The sequence below is a fragment of the Sceloporus undulatus genome, chromosome 5, assembly GCF_019175285.1.
Source record: "Sceloporus undulatus isolate JIND9_A2432 ecotype Alabama chromosome 5, SceUnd_v1.1, whole genome shotgun sequence".
NCBI lineage: Eukaryota > Metazoa > Chordata > Lepidosauria > Squamata > Phrynosomatidae > Sceloporus > Sceloporus undulatus.
This window is the reverse complement of record NC_056526.1, coordinates 38,637,256-38,657,226: the sequence shown is the minus strand read 5'-3', so window position 1 is coordinate 38,657,226 and position 19,971 is coordinate 38,637,256. Positions and strand designations below refer to the sequence as shown.

At 40.8% G+C, this 19,971-nt stretch overlaps 1 protein-coding gene across 1 annotated transcript; it reads left to right on the top strand.

Annotated features, from left to right (window-relative positions):
• The first annotated feature begins 66 nt into the window (after nucleotides 1-66).
• DESI1 (desumoylating isopeptidase 1) lies at nucleotides 67-14,567 on the top strand. The gene is made up of 6 exons (XM_042467783.1): nucleotides 67-295; nucleotides 6,080-6,101; nucleotides 7,817-7,886; nucleotides 8,495-8,604; nucleotides 9,559-9,681; nucleotides 11,386-14,567. The coding sequence occupies exons 1-6, from the start codon at nucleotides 82-84 to the stop codon at nucleotides 11,477-11,479; spliced, it is 633 nt and encodes a 210-aa protein (XP_042323717.1). The 5' UTR covers nucleotides 67-81; the 3' UTR covers nucleotides 11,480-14,567.
• The last annotated feature ends 5,404 nt before the right edge of the window (nucleotides 14,568-19,971 follow it).

Below are 19,971 nucleotides of genomic sequence, written 5' to 3'. Positions count from 1 at the left end.
CATTGTCCTCACAAAACAACGACCCGCCCCCTCATAGAGGCGCCTTGACAGGCAGGCGGGTGGTCAGTGTCAGGGCGGCGCATGCGCAGAAGGCGCATTCCCTCCTCCTCCTCCGCTGTCTCCTTCTGTCAGTTGGTGGTCGACGCCGGCGGCGCCGAGAGCCTGGGCTCTGCACCTCTGGGGCTTCGCGGCGGAGTCAATGCCATGGACTCGCCCCCGATGCTGCACCCGGTGAAGCTCTACGTTTACGACCTCTCCAAGGGCATGGCCAGGCGCCTCAGCCCCATCATGCTCGGTAGGGAAGGCAGGGCGACCCGGTCCTTTAGCGGCAGAGGCAGCCTCAGGCACTGGCCCTGCTTCACCCACGAAGCAGCTGGATTTGGTTTCAGATGGCACTCCCCCCCCAATAAGGGCATTAACTTCAGTCTGATTCCTCAGATGCATCTCAGGAAGTAGGCTTGCGTCCATGAAAACCCCTGCTGCCAGCTTCTTTCTCTAGTTAGTCTCAGAGGCGCCACAAGATCTAATACAGCAATGTCTTTGAATTCTCCCAAAAAGTAAGGTCATTGGACTGAGATTTAAGGTGGCATTTCTTCACACAAACAACACCCCAAAAATAAGGTGGTACTTGAATGTAAGATGGCACCCCAAAGAACAAAGTAACTGGATGTGTATTTAAACTGGCACTTCTTCACCTCCTACTCCAAATATTAAGAGAATTGAGATTTAAGATGCCACTACTTCAGTCCCTCCCCCAATAAGACAGAGGGGGAAATGCAGGGGCCCTCCCCATAACCTGTGGCAAAAGGGGGGTTTTGTTTGGGGACCCCTCCCTTTTACCAGAGGATGTGGGGGGAGCCCATGCATTTTCCTTTCTGTCTTATTGGGAGTGGGAGAAGAAGCTTTTTTGGGGGGGGGGGGGGGGATGAAGAAGTGCCATCTTAAATCAAACCAGGAAGATGGGGGGGGGGAGATGCCCACAGTACTTGTATCATTCTCCATGCTGAGTAACAGAGAGGGGGTCCCTCTTTCATCCTCCTACTTCCCTTTGTCTGCCCCCATTAGGCAGCAATCCATTGTTATTCTTGTTTGGCTTTCTGCCTTATGTTGACTCTAGGGTGAACATAAGGTTTTCTTGGCCGGTTGCTTCAGAGGGGGTTTTGCCATGGCCTTCCTCTGAGGCTGAGAGTGTGTGGCTTGCCCAAGGTCACCCAATGGGTTTTTTGGCTGAGCCATGATTCAAACCCTGGTCTCCAGAGTCCTAGGCCAGTGCTCAAACCACTAGAGCCCTGGTGGCGCAGTGGTTAAATGCCTGTACTGCAGCCACTTACCTCAATACCTTCCAGGCGCTCAGGGTTGACTCTGCTTTGCATCATTCTAGTCACTAAAATGAGTACCCAGTTTGTTGAGGATTGTAAACTGTTTAGGTGTGCTGATAAGCAGTATAGAAATGTCCTTGCTATTGCCACCCCACACTGGCTCTCTGCGGACCCTGAACACACACACACCTTCTTCCACACCTTGTTATGCAAGAGGCTTCCAGGGGCTTCATAAGCTCAATCCACTCTGATCATGAAAGTGATACTTGGCCTTGATGCAAAACAGACTCCTTCTCCTCCCAAAGTATAATAACAGGCAAAATTAACAAAAGCGTGAGGCCTTTATTGGGCCAGTAGTGAAGAGAGTACTGAAAAGCATGTTGAAAAGCAGAAAGTGAGGAGATACGCTGCATATGCTCTGAGATGATCAATTGTTTATTCACAGAACCATAGAATCATAGAATTGGAAGAGACCGCAAGGGCCATGCAGTCCAACCCCCTCCATGCAGGAAATCCCAATCAACGCATCCCCAACAGATGGCTATCCAGCCTCTGCTTGAAGACCTCCAAGGAAGGAGACTCCACTACCCTCCAAGGAAGGAGTGCGTTCCTCTGTCAAACAGCCCTTACTCAGTATTTTTGTTAAAAAGTTGCCATCTCAGAGCATATGCAGCTGGTCTCCTCCCTGTTTTCTATCTTTAATGGGCCAACTGAAGTGCATAAAACACATGTCGTAAGTGTTCAAAGGGAAACATTTTTCAAAGCAGCGCTTCAAAAGCTTGCAACATATATTTTATGCATTTTGGTTGCGCCCACAAAAGTATCACTGTTTTATGGATTTGGGATGTTATTTCTCTTCCCAACTTGGCTTTTCTCCTTGTCCCTCTTCACAACCAGTGAAACACTTGGATAGAAGCTGGACCATAACTCTCACTCCAGGCTGATCAAAAAGATGTGACTGTGGGCACAACTGTCATAGGAGGGATGGATTTCAAATATCATTTTTTAAAAACTCACTACTGCGATGCCTCTTTTTCAGCACATCACAGAGGAGATGTTAATACTTGTGCTTAATCTTATTCCAATGCATATAGTCACCCTAAAAAAGAATAAAAGCTCTCTTGTTGCAATTTTTAAAGAGGTAACTCGGTGTACCTTTAAAATTAAGTTTTATTCTAGCATGGTGTACCATCATTGTGTAGTGCTTTGAGCATTGGACTATGACCCTGGAGAGCAGGGTATGAATCGCCACAGCAACCCAGTAGATGACCTTGGGCAAGTCACACTCTCTCAGCCTCAGAAGATGGCAAAGGCAACCCCCCCCCCTCTGAAGAGACTTGCCAAGACCCCATAATAAGCCTGCCTTAGGGTCACTGTAAATTGGAAACAACTTGAAGGCAGACAACAACAATGATGGCCATATAGAGTGATGTCAAATAGGACAAATTGTATTGTTAACACTGATCACAAGCTTTCAGAGAAGTAGTTAGCATAAATATAAGTCCTAAAGTGAAGGAATGACATGTTCGCAGAGATACATACAATCTTTTGCCCAAGTTCACAGAAGTGAAAGGTAGCAAAGCAAGTAAGGGAAAGTTCTTCATTTAGATTAAAAGTCCGCTAGTTTATAATACCTGAAAATGAACAGTGCAGCCTAAGAGCCTAACATAAGTGTAAGTTACTTTTGATGATATGAGACGAAGAAGGGGGGTTGCATACAGTGGTGAATGCTTGTTTGCACACAGAACCTCACATAATACCTTCTGTACATTAGGGATGCAGAAGACCTGCTCCCAAAGAATACATAATCTTTAAAACACACACACAACATTAGGAAATCAGAAAGGCAGGAGAGTTAAACAGAACCATTGTGAGTTACAGGCACTTTGTGAATACACTGGAACTGGAACTTTAAGTCAAGTGAAATCAAAAAGTTTAAAACACATTTTTTGACAGTGCAGTGCTGTGCATTTTAATTGGAAGGAAGGTCTTTTGAGTTCACTGGGGCTTATGTAGGAGTGTAGTCCAAGATAGCTGAAACCCGAGAGTGGTTCTTTAGGATATATGCATTTGGTATGGGGCTATATATACCTTTTGGAATATCATTGCTACAGAGCAATCTTAATCCTCACAAATGGCAGCCTGAGAGGGATTTGAATGTGGTGAGGATCCCTTTCTGCCACCAGTGAGGAGCACAACAGATTTGCCCCACAGGTCCTATTGCCCTGTTTGTGCTTGCAAACGGGTCCATGGCCACATAAATTTGGAAGCCCAAAAATGGGACATTCTGGAGACAGTGCTGAATCTAATCTTCTGATTCCAAAGTGACATCTTTTACCCAGAAAAATATCATTGCAATTAAAGGGAGTTTTAAGAGATAAGAGAGAGGAAAAGCACAAAACACATATGCGTGCACTCCCTGACTGATGGAAAATGGCAAGTTTGTAGACTCTTACCCCTGACCCAAAATAGTAATGCGCTGCCCATTACATGCAATAATACCACCTTTAGCTGCCTTGAGTCCCTGTATAGGGAGGAAGGTAGGATACAAATACCGTAAATACATAATAACAACAGCATCACACTGTTTGACTGAATTAGATACCAAAATTTGTTTGTTGCATATGATAGATCAGATCATCCCTTTGCCCTCCACAGAGTGTTTCTGTTTTGTTTGGCTCTTGTTGTTGCTAAGTGCCCTCGAGTTGACATTTCCAATCCCCCCTGTCTTCCACTGCTCTGCTCATGTCCTGCAGGCTCAGGCCAGTGGCCTCTCTGATTGAGTCCAACCATCTGGCATGTGATTCAGAGTAAGGTAATTTAACTTAGATTGTATAGAAATTAATTGAAGAAATTGACTATGACTTAGCTTGAGATACATTGAGATCTAATCCTTTATTGCTAATTTCTAAGATGGTAGAACAGTGATTTCGGCAAGCAAGTGAAAACTCCTGAGTATACTTAGTAGAAGGGTGAGATACTGGTAATTATTATTAACGTCTCCCAACAAAACAATGGCTGTTTTTGCTTCCTTGGTGGTTCTGTGGTCACAGTGGTGAGTTTGCACGGTCACTGTGACAAAGAAGAGTGTCCCACAACAAGCAACTCATTTAGCTGTCACAGAACAGAGTGCAAGTACATCCCACACTGAACTCTGTTCCAATTAAGGCTAAGCCTTAAGTATTGCAGAGTTACGCAAGTTTATCTTCAGGGTTTTTTTCTTTTCCCAACAAAAGGGTGTGTGTAATTAAATCAAAAATTACTCTTTCTACTAAAATTATTTTGCCAGGCTCCCAAGCAGCTTGGAGGAAACATCTTGTGTTAAACAAAAACACCCTGTGTATACAAGCATGTATTTGATTTCTTTTACATAGTCCATACCTTTGCTCTCTAAAAAGCTCTTCCCAATTTTCAAGTTTTTTCCTCTAAGGACAAAATATGATTCCAGATAGTATATTTTCTGCCACTGTGATTGTTCTATATAAGATGAGTGAATGGTTGGGAATGGTTTTTTTAATTTATGAAAGAATCTTTACACTTTGCGTTTACTGAAATATAGATCCCACTGATTTTAGTGGGACTTGTTACCAAGTACATTGATACAGAAATAAAATCTGAAAACATGCTGAGAATGGGACGGGGGAATACTGTATTCATAGCATTTCCTAGATTAGCTTTTTTTGAAAATCACTTTCACTTTTGTTGTCAAGCCTGAGATCATCCAGTAGGCCACCTGAATTAGTAAGATACTACTGGTCAAAAGAAAATAACAAGAAATAGTTTTCTTGACGAAGATTTATGTGATCTGGCATAGCAGAAAGATTATACTTTACCATGAATCATTGTAATAAAGCTTTACATATTAGCTTACAAATTTTTTACTACCCTATAACTTCAATAGGAACTGCCATTATAAGAGGTGGGTGGGTGAGAGGACTTTCTCTCTTAGGTTTACAAAATGTTGCTCTGCTTGATTGACTAGGGGTGATTCACAAGCATTACAGGCCAGTAAGTATTTTGTAAGGTTAGATTGCAATAAGAGTACGTTTGGAACTTACAGCACATCTCCTGAACTACTTCTAAAGTAGAGCCCACCAACAGAGTATGTATGTTGACAGCAGAAACAAGCCTTATGTTACCTTTGGAAGCCTGACACTGTTTGGTATCAGTTAAGATAAACCTCCAGGTATTAGGGTATGAGTCATTCATTCCCTGTTATGTCAAATGCCAATTTCTCCATTTCAGATTGGGACAGTTTATATACCATAGTCTTCCTTGCACTCTGTCACGTTCCTAGTGTTGGTATCACTCAGTGTGGGTGCTGTGGGGGGGGGCAGCAGTGGCCTGATCTGCCCCCACCAGCCATCCATTGAGACCAGGCATGAGCCAGCCAAGATACCGGGGAAAGGTGGGAAGGGCAGACATGTTCACACTCACCCCTCCTTCTCTGCTCCTTTTCTCCCTCAGCTGAGAGCCAGGGCAGCAGAGAAGGGGCAGGTGTTGGCAGCACTGCACCCTTCCCATAGCGGGAGGAGGGCCCAACCAAGTATCACCCCTCATGTCAGGTGTCACACAATATGGTGTGTACCCCCCCACACACACACACACACCCCTAGTGACACCACTGCTTGTTCTTTTAGAAAGGCTATCTTATGAGATTGTATGAAACTGGTAAGGAAATGTGAATTGATAGCTATGGGAATTAACTAACTGCAACAGGTACACTTTCTGATTATCACTTTTCTTCTTTCTTTACATAGGCAAGCAGCTGGATGGCATCTGGTGAGTAAGCACATTTCAAATTACGTAGTGTTTTAATAGTGTGAAACATAGTTAGCATTCTAAATAAAGCATCTCCTGTGCAAGTTAGTATAGGTAAGCGCTTTGCCTGTTCCTTCCAATACTGAAAAATATCTCAGTTTTGGCTGTTGCTGACTGTAGTACCTCCTCTGTCCTAAGGATTCTACCCATACAAGGAAACCTTATTTGTTTTTGTTTTTTTTTTCAGTAAGACTCTCACTCAACAATAGTAAGTGAACTAGCTTAGGATGTCCTGTTCATCACATAGATTTGAGGTGGCAGCATTTAATTGCTTAATTGATTAACAGGCTTTTGGCTTTTTAAAAACTATTAGCTTAATAGTTGAATAAGCTTTTGGCTTTTTAAATGATGTGCTTACTAATAAAGCTGCATTTTAATTATTCAGTTTCAAAATAACTTAGGAACAATTGCTTGCGGCAGGAATAACCTTAGAAGAGGCATTTCTCAAACAAGAACCTGGCTTCTTTTAAGATGTTGCCCATTGCAACATGTGTGCAGATCTTAATAGCAAATAATGCCCCCCCCCCCCCGAACCATTATTTTATTTACGCACAAAGTGTGCAGCTTTGTTAGTTTTTAGAAACATACCTGTTGTTTAGCTAAACCTCACGTATCTATCAACTTCTTTTGGCAACAGCCCTATGTAAACTGCACATATATAGGAGACAGCCTTTTCATCCCAATTGCTAATTCCCCTATGCAGTTGAACGAAAGGTTCACTCTCATTCTTGTGCTGATGTAGACAAAGCATTACCACCTGTATATAAAAGAACTGTCAGAATAATCCCAACTGTTGCAAATGCTAAGCAGATATTTTGTAAGGAAACCTAAAAGAGGGAACTCTCCTCTAGCCTGAACAGCCCCATAATAATTTATTAAAATGAAATATTTAAAGATTGAGATGGGGGAAGAAGTGACAACTGGACAGGAAGAAGAATGGAATGGAGTGAATAAGTAAGAGACAAGGTAATACAAAATGGAGAGAACGATCCATCTCATTTCCTATGTAGTTTATTTGTGGGTTCATACAGATGAACTTTTTAAATTTCCCTAGACACAGAATTGAGAACTGTCAAAATGAATGGGAAAATCCCATTATTTTAATGTAGCTAGTATTGGACATCATTGTGCACATGTTTATGAATGCACATTAAAATCCAGAAACCACAAATGGAGGACAGGGGACACAAAATGAACAAAACGTATAACTGCCTAGTAATTATGAGCATGCATGAGTGATTATAAAATAGCAACTGATTGTTGGCAGAAGGATGAGGGAAATGGAACAGAATGGAACCCCGAACAGAAGCATTCCACACTACATTTTGCTACAAGCTCTCATGTGTAACTATTACTGTATGGGACAGAAGATACAATTCAAAATTAGATAAAGCTGAACATCTGTTTTTACTTTCATTAATCTTTGTTTTTGTTCTTTCTGTAAAATATGGACTAGAGCAGGGATTTGGACTTCAGCTCCCAGAATCCCAACTATTGACCAACATGGCTGAGGCTTCTGGGAGATGAAGTCTAAAATCTATTAAAAGGCACAGTTTGGGGCCCACTGGACTAGAGGCTTGGTTGTTGCTGTTTTTGTTTTGTTTTTACCTATGATCTTGTCTATTCTCTGTTGTAACTTCTTGTTTATTTCTGGTCTTCTCCTCTCCTCCTCTTAGGCACACCTCTATAATTGTCCACAGGGATGAGTTCTTCTATGGTAGTGGTGGGATCTCCAGTTGTCCTCCTGTAAGTTTAGCATTCGCAGAACTCATTTTCTAACCCTACCTCTGTCTCATCCTTTTCGCTATAGATTTGTTTTTCTGTTTCTGTACCCTATATAGAAAAAGTATAGTATCATCAGATACTGAATACTGTATTAGATACTACGTGGTCCAAAACTTTAGAATAATTAAATAAAGCTTCTGGTATGTTTCATTCACTCTCCATAGTATCACCTTTCTGCGGCCAGTGCTGACTCTACAGCTTTACTTGTACAGTAGGTTTTGGGTATATATTAAACTTTGAGATTTTAAATAGCTTATCCCTAGAGTTGGTTCCCCTGAGGCTCTGAGTCTGTCTTTAAAATGACAGTATTTATCTGTTCTTTAAGGTGATGTGTTAAAAAAAAAACCAGTTGAAATCAAGGCTGTTTGTCTTCTTTCCTTTTATTCCCTACCCACAGACTGAGGTTGTTTCAGGCACCTTCCAGAATTTGGTTACTATAAACTCCATGGAAGTTGCAAGCATGTGGGTAAAAGGAGAGATGAGAAATCTTTCACCATGATGTATTTGCTACATAAGAATGAGAAACTGCTCTTGATGTCGTAATATCCTTGTGGATATAAATTTTACAGGGTGGAACGCTGCTTGGACCCCCAGACTCTATTGTAGACTTGGGGTGCACAGAAGTTTCAGAAGACCTCTTCCTGGAGTACTTGTCCTCATTGGGGGAATCTATATTCCGGTGAGAATGCTACTTTGTTTATATTCTAATGTTCTGTGAAAGATGCAGTAATGTGGAAGCTGCTTGGTACAGATCTCACAAGCATTCTCCTTTTTTAAAATGAAAAAAAAAAGTTTGAATTGGTTTAACTGGCATTACAGAGACTGCATCTGGAATTCAGAGATAATCCAGTTTGACACGACTTTAATTGCCATGGCTCAATGCTATGGAATCCTGGAGTTTTGGGAGACATTTAGCCTTCTCTGTCAGAGAGATCTGGTGCTACAACAAAGTACACTTTGAGCTGTAGTAGTTATAGTGGTATCAAACTGGATTATTTCTGCAGTGCAGATGTAGCCAGAGACACCACTTAAAATTATTTAAGTCATATTTCATCATAGAACTGAAAGAGACCTCAAGGGCCATTCAGTCCAACCTCCTGCCATGCAGGAATACACAATCAAAATACCCCCGACAGATGGCCATCCAAACTATGTTTCAAAACTTCCGAAGAAGACTTCACCACACTCCAAGGGAGTGTGTTCATCTTATATTGTACCTCTGAAATAGTATAGATACGTTCCTAATGTAGGGGAGTTATATACCTTAGATTTCTTTGATCTCAAATATTGTGAAATCCTAGATCACTTAATTTGGGATACAAGCTAAAGACACTTTATCTGAATCATGTACTGATTTGTTGTTAGACTCTTGGGAGTTTTAGTCCATTTTAATTTAATTGATATTCTTGTAATACGTCCATAAAAGAGTGACAGTGAATCTAAACTTGATTAGTGGCATCTATACTAATAAATGTTTGATGATAGCATACTAGTGCAAAAACAGAAGCCTTCTAGATCTTTTAACAATTGTTCTTTTATCTGAGGTCTTTCTTGCTTTATATAGTTTGTTTCCACTTGTTTGCTCCTTCATTAGTTCATACATTCTTGTTTGAACTCTTTTTTTTGATCACAGAGGAGAGTCTTATAATCTCTTTGACCATAACTGCAATACATTCAGCAATGAAGTGGCACAATTCTTAACAGGGAGGAAGATTCCTTCTTACATCACTGACCTTCCATCTGAAGTCCTTGCAACGTGAGTAGGGTCTCCTTATTTTATATGTACAGAAAATATAATGGATGAGTACGCTATTATTATGCATGCCAGATTTATCAGCCTGGGTTCTTCAAGAATTCTCAATGTTTGGCACTGCTCTTGGTAGTTTGAAATGCCAATACATCTTCCAAGCTAGTCTAAAGTAAACAGCATTGCCAAGTTTTTAACACAGCAATAAGAGACAGTCAAAATTAATGACAATCAGAAAATACCCATTTACAAGTTTATGATATACCTAAATATCAAAGGAAAGTATTGATTTCAGTTAATCTAGTATGTATTTCTCTGTAAAATTAGCATATTGTCCACATTCATAAATTGCATGATGAATTCAGTTCTATGTTTATGAAGGGCTCACCTCCAAAAATACAGGATTTTCTGGCATTTCAATCAGTCTGTGTAAGAAGAAATGCTTTTCAACTCTCAAATAAGGGACATCTCATATAATAAGGGGCACTTGCCATCCCTTCAGGGGACAAACCTTTTGGCCCTCAAATAAGGGATATGCCTTAGAATAATGGACACCTGGCAACACTACATGCAAAAGATGCTAAGGTCATGACAAACTGCCGATTTTATTTTGAAGACAAAGCAACTACAATAAGACCCTCACTACAGGAAGCTGTGTCAGTTTCTTGCTCAAAATCCTTCTCCTTGGTTTCTGTTTGTCCTCAGAGGTGTGAATGCAGTAAGCAGTATGTGTGGGGGGAAATAGCATTTAGGCAAAGGTGTCCCCCCCCCCGGAAGCCAGTGACAGGCTACATTTTAAACCTAATAGCAAATGAAGAAGGTATTCTAAAAACAGCACCCCACCCCAAAGATGACCTGGTTGCACACAGTTCTCTGTCAGCTATAAGCCAGAGAGGTGTAGCATGTATATTAATTTCAAGGAAGAGCAGATATAAAGTCTAGCTATGGGTAACTGCCATCAAAATCAGCATGCTCTTCTGGTGTGTTGTGAGGCATCCTTGACAACATTACAAGGGTTCCTAAGGCTCATCTCCTGGATTGCATTCTGTTGCTGCTTGGGATACTAGAATGTAGTGAGCAATTCCACACCAAGCTAATCTGTATTACTTTAGACGCTGCATCTGCATGGCAGAAATAATCCAGTTTGATACCACTTCAATTGCCATGCCTTGGTGCTGTAGAATTCTGGGAACTGTAGTTTGTTATGGCATCAGAGCTCTCTGACAGAAAAGGCTAAATTTCACAAAACTACAGTTACCAGAATTCCACAGCATTGAGCTGTGGTAGTTAAAGTGGTGTTAAACTGAATTATTTCTGCAGTGTGGATGCAGCCAGAGCTAAAAAGTGCAGATGAAGTCTAGAAAAAAAGTTAAAATGTAGCAAAGGAGACTGTTTCCATGTCCCTGTATTTTTAGTTGTGAGGTAGGGGGAGAGATGCTTGTGCTGGTCTCATTTGCACTCATTGACATTTGGTTTGCAGATGGCTGAGATGCTGATTCTTTGTTCATCATGTATTTTTCTTACAAGAACTATCTATTGAATGAGCACATCACATGCTCCCCTCTTTGTAGATGTACCCTTAGTAGTTGTGCTTCATTCTTCATTAGAGTCAGCTTTCTTTTCCATTTCCACTGAGAAATTATTTGTGTACAGAGTGAGTTGAACTCATAAACATCTTCCCCCTCCCCTTTTTTATTTTGCTTGTTACTTCAGGCCCTTTGGACAAGCTTTGCGGCCTCTACTTGATTCAGTCCAGATCCAGCCACCTGGAGGAAATACTTTCAGCAGACACAATGGACAGAGCTAGCAGACATATTGGAAAGTGCCTCGATTCACCATGGCATTTCTTTTTTAAACTCCAATGCACCAGATTCCTGTCTTTTAATTTCATGCCAGAGTTCACAGCAAGATGGCATTTCAGACTTTTTAGAAAGATTATTTACTGGACTGCATGTGACATGATGCTACCAGGAAACAAGCAATTGTCATAAAGTCAAATAGCATATTTACTTATTACAGTTGTTTTTGTCATGGTTCCCTTTAGATGCTTTTGAAAAATTCACTTCTGAGAAACTGGGATTAGGAAGTTCATTTGCACGATTAAGAGCAACCTGGATGGCACAATGTATACTGTACTAGCTTTAGACATCCCTTGCCAAACTGACTTTTTCATTACCCTTTTTCCAATGTATTTCTAGCAGCTGTATCCTCAAAGGGGTGAATCTTGCAACACTAAAGTTCTAAATACTAAACCAGTACTGAATATAAATATCCTTTTTAACAGGAAAAAAGATAAACACACTCACTGTGAATAATTTTAAGGAATGTTTCTTAAATTTGCAATATAATTTAGTTTGTCAGTGGGAGTAATCTCTATGGTAAGCATAGGATGTATTTTTACTTCTAGATGAATGGCTGCAAAAAGGCCACCATCTGTTTTTCAGTACCTAAACTGGACCAGAGACAGAGTTTGGACTAGACAGGGCCATGTGGAGCAAACCCTGCAATGCATGTAGTCATAAATGAAGAATTTTTTTAAATCACTTAGAATGGAGAGCTCACTCTAAGCAGTGTCTCCATGTTACAAAGAAGGCAACTGTGTCTGTTTGTCTAATGTGTCACATACCTTCTATTACAATTATTTCTCCAAAAGGTTAAGGCTGATAACACAGGCAATTTAAATTTGAGGTAGATAACACAATGCTAATTCTGGGGGGAAATCCAAATCAGAATGAATGTCCACCACCTTAAGTAAAAAAGATTTAAGCATACAATTCAAAAATATAAACTGACATGATCTGTTGAAAAGAAATAAGTGTGGTGTTTGACACTCACCTGTCCCCAAATACGACTCCAGTTGAGAGGAGAGGAGTGCCACACCTGTTTTTGTGAACAAAGAAAGATGACTAGTCTAGATTCAGATTTGAATCATGTCTGGTCCAGAATGTTATGTCTTCCTTCAAACATCCTTGCCAGAATATTGAGGGAGCTTTCAGGGACAGGAGCAAAAGAATACAGTATGTTACTGATATTTGTTTACCCTTCTTTGTAGTGAGCATGATCAGAGAAGTGTTGACGGGCATTGGTTTGAAACTGCTTTGCAGAAGAATACACCTTAACAAACAAACAAAAGATCTTGCCACATCTGCACCCCAATTCACTTTTTTGGCTGTTATTTCAATTAGCTTGGAAATCTTGGGCCCTTTTTGATAGCCAGGTGGCCCCAGGTGTTCCTGAGAGAATTATGCAGCCTTCCAAATGTTTTGAATAAAAAGTCCCAGTAGAACTAGCCAGCACTGCCAATGACATACTGGGAATTGCAGTCCAGCAGTATCTGAAGAACTGCATGATTCCCATTCCCTAAAAGGTGCAAAGTAAAAATGACATGCTTGGCAAGAAGACAGGAAAACCACTTAATGTTCATATAATGTATAATGTTAATGCTTAGCTTATAATAGTATTTAAATGTGCAAATATAAAATGGCACACTTATTAAGTAAACAAATTATGATCTGGAGATACGTTGTCTGTCCTTTTACATTGAGGCACCAATAACTGATGCAGCTACTGTACTTCCCAGACTATAGCTTGCCCTCTTTCTTTTCCTCGTGTGAAATAAAACTAGAATATTCCTTGCTACAGCAGAAAGGAAGAAAATGATGATGTTGGTGGAGTAATAATAAGATAGGAGGTACTGCTACTGTCTCATCCTCTCCTGCTCCTGTCAAAACCAGTAGACAGGATCTGTAATTGGGAAATTGGCAATTGGATGTTATTCCCCCTCTGGTAGCATTTTGCACCTGTTTTGCTTGCTATGACTCTGGAAAAAGATGAAAATGAATCTGGCTCTGAATGTTTCTTCAATATGTCATCCTCTGCTTGTAGAAACATCCCTGCCTCCTCTCCTCCACTTTATTGCTTTTCATGTAGATTTCTGGTAGGGAAGAGATCAGCAGGTACAAAGTAACTTTAATACCATTACAAAATAATCCTGCTGTAGTTTGCAAAAACACTGAATAACTTAATAATTATTTCTTTCTATTTCTACGGCCACATCAAAATTGTATATATTTACTTCTTAGTCAGGTCCACTGAATTTAAAGGGATGTACTTTCTAGTATGTGTATTTAGGATTGTGGCTGTAGAAATGCCAATTAGTTGTATTTTAGTTATGTATACCATCTAACACATTCCTTCTATTTTTCTATGTGCCTTTCTCCAGATGACTAGTACATCTGCTCAGCTGGAGAAATGGTGAAAGTCCTGGAACTTAACTTGACCATGCTTCTTAGCACTTTCCTTCTCACAGGTTTAGGAATGTGCAGTGTGATCCTATCCATGTTTACACTGCTGCTGATTTCAATGAACCTAACTCCCCAACAAGTGTGTATAGGATTATAGGTGTGGGCATTTTCATTGGGACTGAAGAGAGATTATGACTCTTGCATTAGGCAATTTGATCTGTCCTCCTACTTCTACTGACCATTTTATTACTCCTGTAATAGAGAATGGCTCTATAACAGGAATAGTAAAATGGTACATTAGAAGTACATACATTACCTGATATGTTACACCTCCTACCAATTACCTGAGTATTCTTAGTGAGGCTATTTCATAGTCCATGGTCCTGTTTTGAAATGGTTAGAAAAGAGAGCCATCTAGATGCTCAGCATTCCACTCAGTCCCATGTATTTATAAGTATATAAAAGTATGAAACATGTATATGTATGTACATTTATGCATTTCCAACTGGAAGTGACTGACAATAGGCTGGTGAACCTGAACAGCCCTTTTATGAGAGGAGAGGCTTAGCCCAAGTGGTGAGTCTGTTATTTCTGGGGTATTCCCCTTTCCCCGTTTTATAATTAAAATAAAGTCTTTGCCAGAAACTGTAATTTATTTGGTTTGGGTTTATTTTTTATTTTACTACTGACATCTGCCAGTTTACCTTAATAGAATATAATCATCACTGGACTTGTAATAATGCTAGTAACACAAGAAGGTGGTAATATTAGTAACGTAAGTGGGTCTTGCTCAGTGTAGGAAACTGAGCAGTATCCTCCTACTCCAGTGGAAAATGTGTTCTTTAAAAGGGATTAACTTCAGCTCCCGAAGCCGAGACTATTGACTACATGGCGGAGGGGCTATGGGCGCTGAAGTCCAAATCCCTCTTAAGGACACCGGTTGGTAACCACGGGAGTAGGAGGAGACTGCCAGTGTGTCGCCACCTGAGGCAGACCCCACTTACGGTACGTTGCAGGGTCCAATGGTATACTGTACACAACGCTCCGGAACAGAGAGAGCTAAGTGGAGGTCCGTCAGTAGAGTACAGTGGTCCCTCCATATTCGCTAGGGTTTAGGGGGAACAGACCCCCCTGAATATGGAAAAACCGCAATAACAAAACAGCTGTTGGTCCTTCCCTGAGAGGACACCTCTCGAGGAAGCTCTAGGTCCTCCAGTGCAACTCTGGTGGTCAATGCCAACATACACTGACCAGAGAATGGCACTGGAGTAGTCACAAATGGTCCCCTTTCAGTGCGCAACTTTAGTTAAGTTGACCCAGGGTTGCACTGGGAGGACCGAGACACCCCCGAGAGAGAACATATTAATGAAATCTGTGAATAAGTCAAAGCCGCAAGTATGGAGGGTAACGTATATCAATCACAATAGACGAAATTGGGATTAGTTTAATATTTCTGCTTGCACATTTTTTCTACCCCTCAAATAAGGGTAAGGATTTTATTGTTGGCATGCTTGTGTTACCCAAAGTGCACACTGTTGAAACTTTGTGTCTGCAACACATGCCACTGAAGCTCAGTACAGGCTGGAGAACTCCTTCTCCCACACATAGAAGCTGCAAACACAATAGAATGCTGAGTACTCTCAAGGAGAATTTTAATCTTCATTCCACTGTTTACAAATCTTGCTCACACTGACATAATGTCTCACCAATACTATACACCACACACCAACCACATCAGGTATTGAAGCTCCTCTCTTATATACATATCCAGTGCTGGAGCTTCTAGCCCAATCCCTTCCTCGTGTGTTATACTTATTTCCTGTCCCCCCATGTGACATGACTCTGCAAATTTGCCACCTGGTGACTTCATGTCCTGCCAGTGTGTCATCAGCTTCCTATGACACAGCAGGCTTCAAATGCTGGATCATCATGGTTCCTTCCTGAACAAGAGTTACCTCTCACCTTTGTCTCACATCCTGGACATTTTCCCTGGATGCTGCAATCCTGACATTTAACTGTAGTTATCATGCCTCCTTAAGACATTTTAGAGGGTTTAGATGGAAGTACCGTAATCTAAATACCCTAAGGGCATTAGGTATTGTCTGATCTTGGAAGCTAAGCAGGTTCAGCCCTTGTTAGTATGGGAGACCTTTGGTCAGTTTGATAGCCTTCAGCTTCCAGTCACGGAGCTGTTCTTCATCCTAAAAAGCATTTGCCTTCTTTCCTAAACTTCTCCTTTAGCATTTTTTTTTTGGGGGGGGGGGGAAGTATATGTTATATTTTTGGCACATAAGTTAAACAGGTAGGGTGATAAGATGCAAATCATTATTTTTCTCTGTATTCTGTCCTGACAGTAGCCTCTTGTCCCGAGTACAAGTTATGCACCAGGATGATCAAATATTGTGGCACACCCATTTCTTTAAAAGCAATGCAAAATTTTCATGATCCATATAGTTAAAGACTTTGCTATAATGTATAAAGCACAGACTAATTTTCTTTTGAGATTCTTTTGAGTGTGCTCCATTAGCCAACATATATTAGCAATATGAACCCTAGTGCCTCTTCCTTTCCTGAACCCAGACTGGACATAGCATATCTTGCTCTATATATGGTAAAAGTCTTCATTGAAAAATTCTGAGCATCACTTTGCTTGCATGGAAAATTAATGCAATGCTGCTGTGGTTATTGCAATCCCTGGTGTCCCCTTTCTTGTGCACTGGAATGTATATTAAGTATTTGCAAACTGTGGGCCATTGTTTTCCATATTTTTTGATAGATTTTAGTTAGAACTAGAGCAGATTCTTTATAGAGTGAAGCTGCTCTGTTGGTATGCCATTTGTTTCTGATTATTAATTTTCAATTTCAATTTGTCACCATAAAGTTGAACCTCAACTCATTTCAATAAATTACCTATAGGTGGTGCTAGCACATATTCAGCCTTAAGCATGTCTTCGTTTTAAGTTTTAATCTAAATTAGCTGCTTTTACTCAAGAAAAGTATAATCAGGAAGGACATTTTATGTGGATAAGCACATTTTTCCACTGCAGCTTCCATAGCCCATCATCTATTTTCCTTATGTTTAGAAACCTCTAGTTTGAAATAATGTTGGATTAACCTAAAACCCCATAAGCGACTTTGTCATTTTGACATGGGGAAAATCACCACATCCTGCCCATTATAATCCAAATTGTTAGTACAATCTGCCATATATGTAAGACCTGATGCTTTGTGTGACAAGCTCATTGTTGTCATAGTGGCTCTGACATCCTGAACTTCACTGAAAAGGGTAGGTTGTGAAAGGTCCCTCAGAAGAATCCTGAGGGTCTCCAGCATCATCCCCAGGATGGCCACTGTCAGTTCTGATAAAAAGGTATTTAAGAGGACAGTATAACAAAACCACACTGTTTTGCAGTCTACTATATATACATTTACTCAAATCTAAGACACTCCTGGAAAGGAATGTGGAATCATAACAGACCTCATAGACTCATAGAATCACAGAGCTGGAAGAGATCCAAGGGCTGTCCAGTATAAACCCCCTGCCACCCTTGACAGATGGCCATCCAGCCTCTGTTCAAAAACCTCCAAAGGAGAAGACACTACCACTCTCTGAGGGAGTGTGTTCCACTGTCAGGAAGATCCTCTTAATGTTGAGGTGGAATCTCTTTTCCTGTAGCTTGCATCCATTGTTCTCTTATTCTCCTCAAATGTTCTCTTATTCTCTGGAACTGGAGCAGAAAACAAGCTTGCTCCATCCTCAATATGACACCCCTTCAAATACTTAAACAGGGCCATCATATCACCTCTTAACCATCTCTTCTCCAGGCTAAACATGTCCAGCTCTCTAAGTCTCTCCTCATAAGGCATGGTTTCCAGGCATGGGTTGTTATTTTTTACTCACATTGCTGCCTTTCTGATTCTAGCCTGGCGCTACAGTGAAAACCCTAGTGAACAGATGGGATATTCAGTCCATCTCTCTGATCAAGCCAGAATTTGGCAATTCATGCCAGGTCATCTGACTCCTCTGTGATTAAAGTTAGATGGATTTTTATAGCTTTCTCATTTAACAATCTAGTGCTCAACAGCTGTACTTTAAGATTGAGGGCCCTTTCACTATGATTCCGCTTTAAGTAACATCATATAGCATCCCAGGATTTGCTGTTGAAGGAAGAAAATTTGGAATTCTCAGACAGAGATCTCTAGTACCTCAGCAAACTACAAACCTGAGGATTCCATCAGATTGGCATGGCAGTTAAGGTGGTATAATAGTGTAGTAATTGTGTATGTCATGGCAACCGTGCAGTTCCTAAATCCAAATCAGGCCTAAAATCCATTTAAAATGGGTTTAGAAAATCAGTTTTATCCAAAAGTCCCTGTAGTTGCACCATTATCAAAGGCTTAAGCTTCTTTCTCCCAAACAGGATAATGGTAGATAGTCATCCACATGAAAAGGGAGAGTGTTTTGTTTTGTTCTGGACTGGACTGAAGAGTGATTCTATCACTGATTCCTTCAGGCAGGCTCTGCTTTTTCTGTGGAGTCGCAAGTCTTCCACTGATCAAAATAAAGAAGTATGTCGTTATTATTAGATCTTGCAGCACCTTTGAGACTAACTGAAAGAAAGAAGTTGGCAGCATGAGCTTTCATTGACCTGAGTCTACTTACTCAGATGCATTTGGTCTTTCTTTCTTTCAATTAGTCTCAAAGGTGCTGCAAGATGTCTCTACATACGGATTCTACAGACTAATATGGCTATATCTTTGAATTCTTCCAAAACAAAGTCTTGCTCTGTGGTTTGGGAACATTTAATAGATGATCTCATTGTTATCTGAGAAAGTAATCCATCTGACAGTTTTAACAATTCAGTCAGCATGAATGAACTATTATTGCAAACAATGCCTAGCCTTGAGGGCATGAGCCACTGCCAGCAGAGGCTGAAGTCAGTGAATCCACTTTGGGCATGAGCTTTAACTTTCAAGGAGCTATCCAAGGTTCTGAAACCAACCAACCAACCAACCCTCATAACCCTGCAGCACCTTGGATAGCTTCCTTGAAAGGTCACAGTACTGTAGTCTGAAAGAAATTCTCTGTCCCATAGAGCCATCAACCACCACATAGCAATACAGTACTGGGTTAGACCAACCAATCTAGTCACATCTGTTATCAGATGTGTATGGGTGGAGAAAAGAGCTGTGAACCTGCCTAGACAACTGGAATTCAAATGCATTGTTTAATGCAAACAAACATGAGGAAGGAACACAGGAAATTCTGTCATTGCTACAACAGAATAATTCACTTTCAAAATATATTATGAATGGACAAAGGATTCATTTATTATCGACCCACTAGACACTGGAATGTTTACAGTAAAACCTTTCTAAAAATCACAAATCCCCTCCCGCCACATATTCAGCTTGCATGCCTCCATGATCACACCAATGAAAATTTTCAGACATAACAAAAAAGGAGCCCTTAATCTTATGGTGTTGATATAACACTCTAGTAGTTGTTGTTACTCTGATTCCTCCTTTTTCCCAGCCCACAGGGACTAATTTGTATCTGTTTTAAGTGATTCCCAAAGTGGGTCCTATGCCCCCTCAAGGGGCGGTGGAAGGATCCAGGGGGGCAGTGAGGTAGAAAGGGGGAGGTGGGAGGGTCTTCAGCCAAAGTATTGTGGTGCACGAAAGACAAGGGGAACCAGTGGCCTTTAGGACCATGGTGGGGATGAGGATTACAATAAACTTCTTTTCAGGGTCCCCAGAAAACCACCACACTGCCTTGCTGATCATTTTGGGTGGTGGTGTCTCCCACTCTTTGCCTGCCCATGTGAGCTCACTGCTTTACCAGTGTCTTTTGCTAGTAGAGGCAATAAGCTATATAAATAAAGCATAATAATAATAATTGGAAAACTTGTGCAAGGCTTGGGCACAGGACATTGCTTCTGTGGCTCAGACTGGCACCATTTTGGGACAGATGGGAGCAAAGAGTTAGGAGCACATGGTGGTGGGGGAGAAGTGGTGGCAAAAAGGAGCTTTTTATTCCACTCTGAGGCCACAA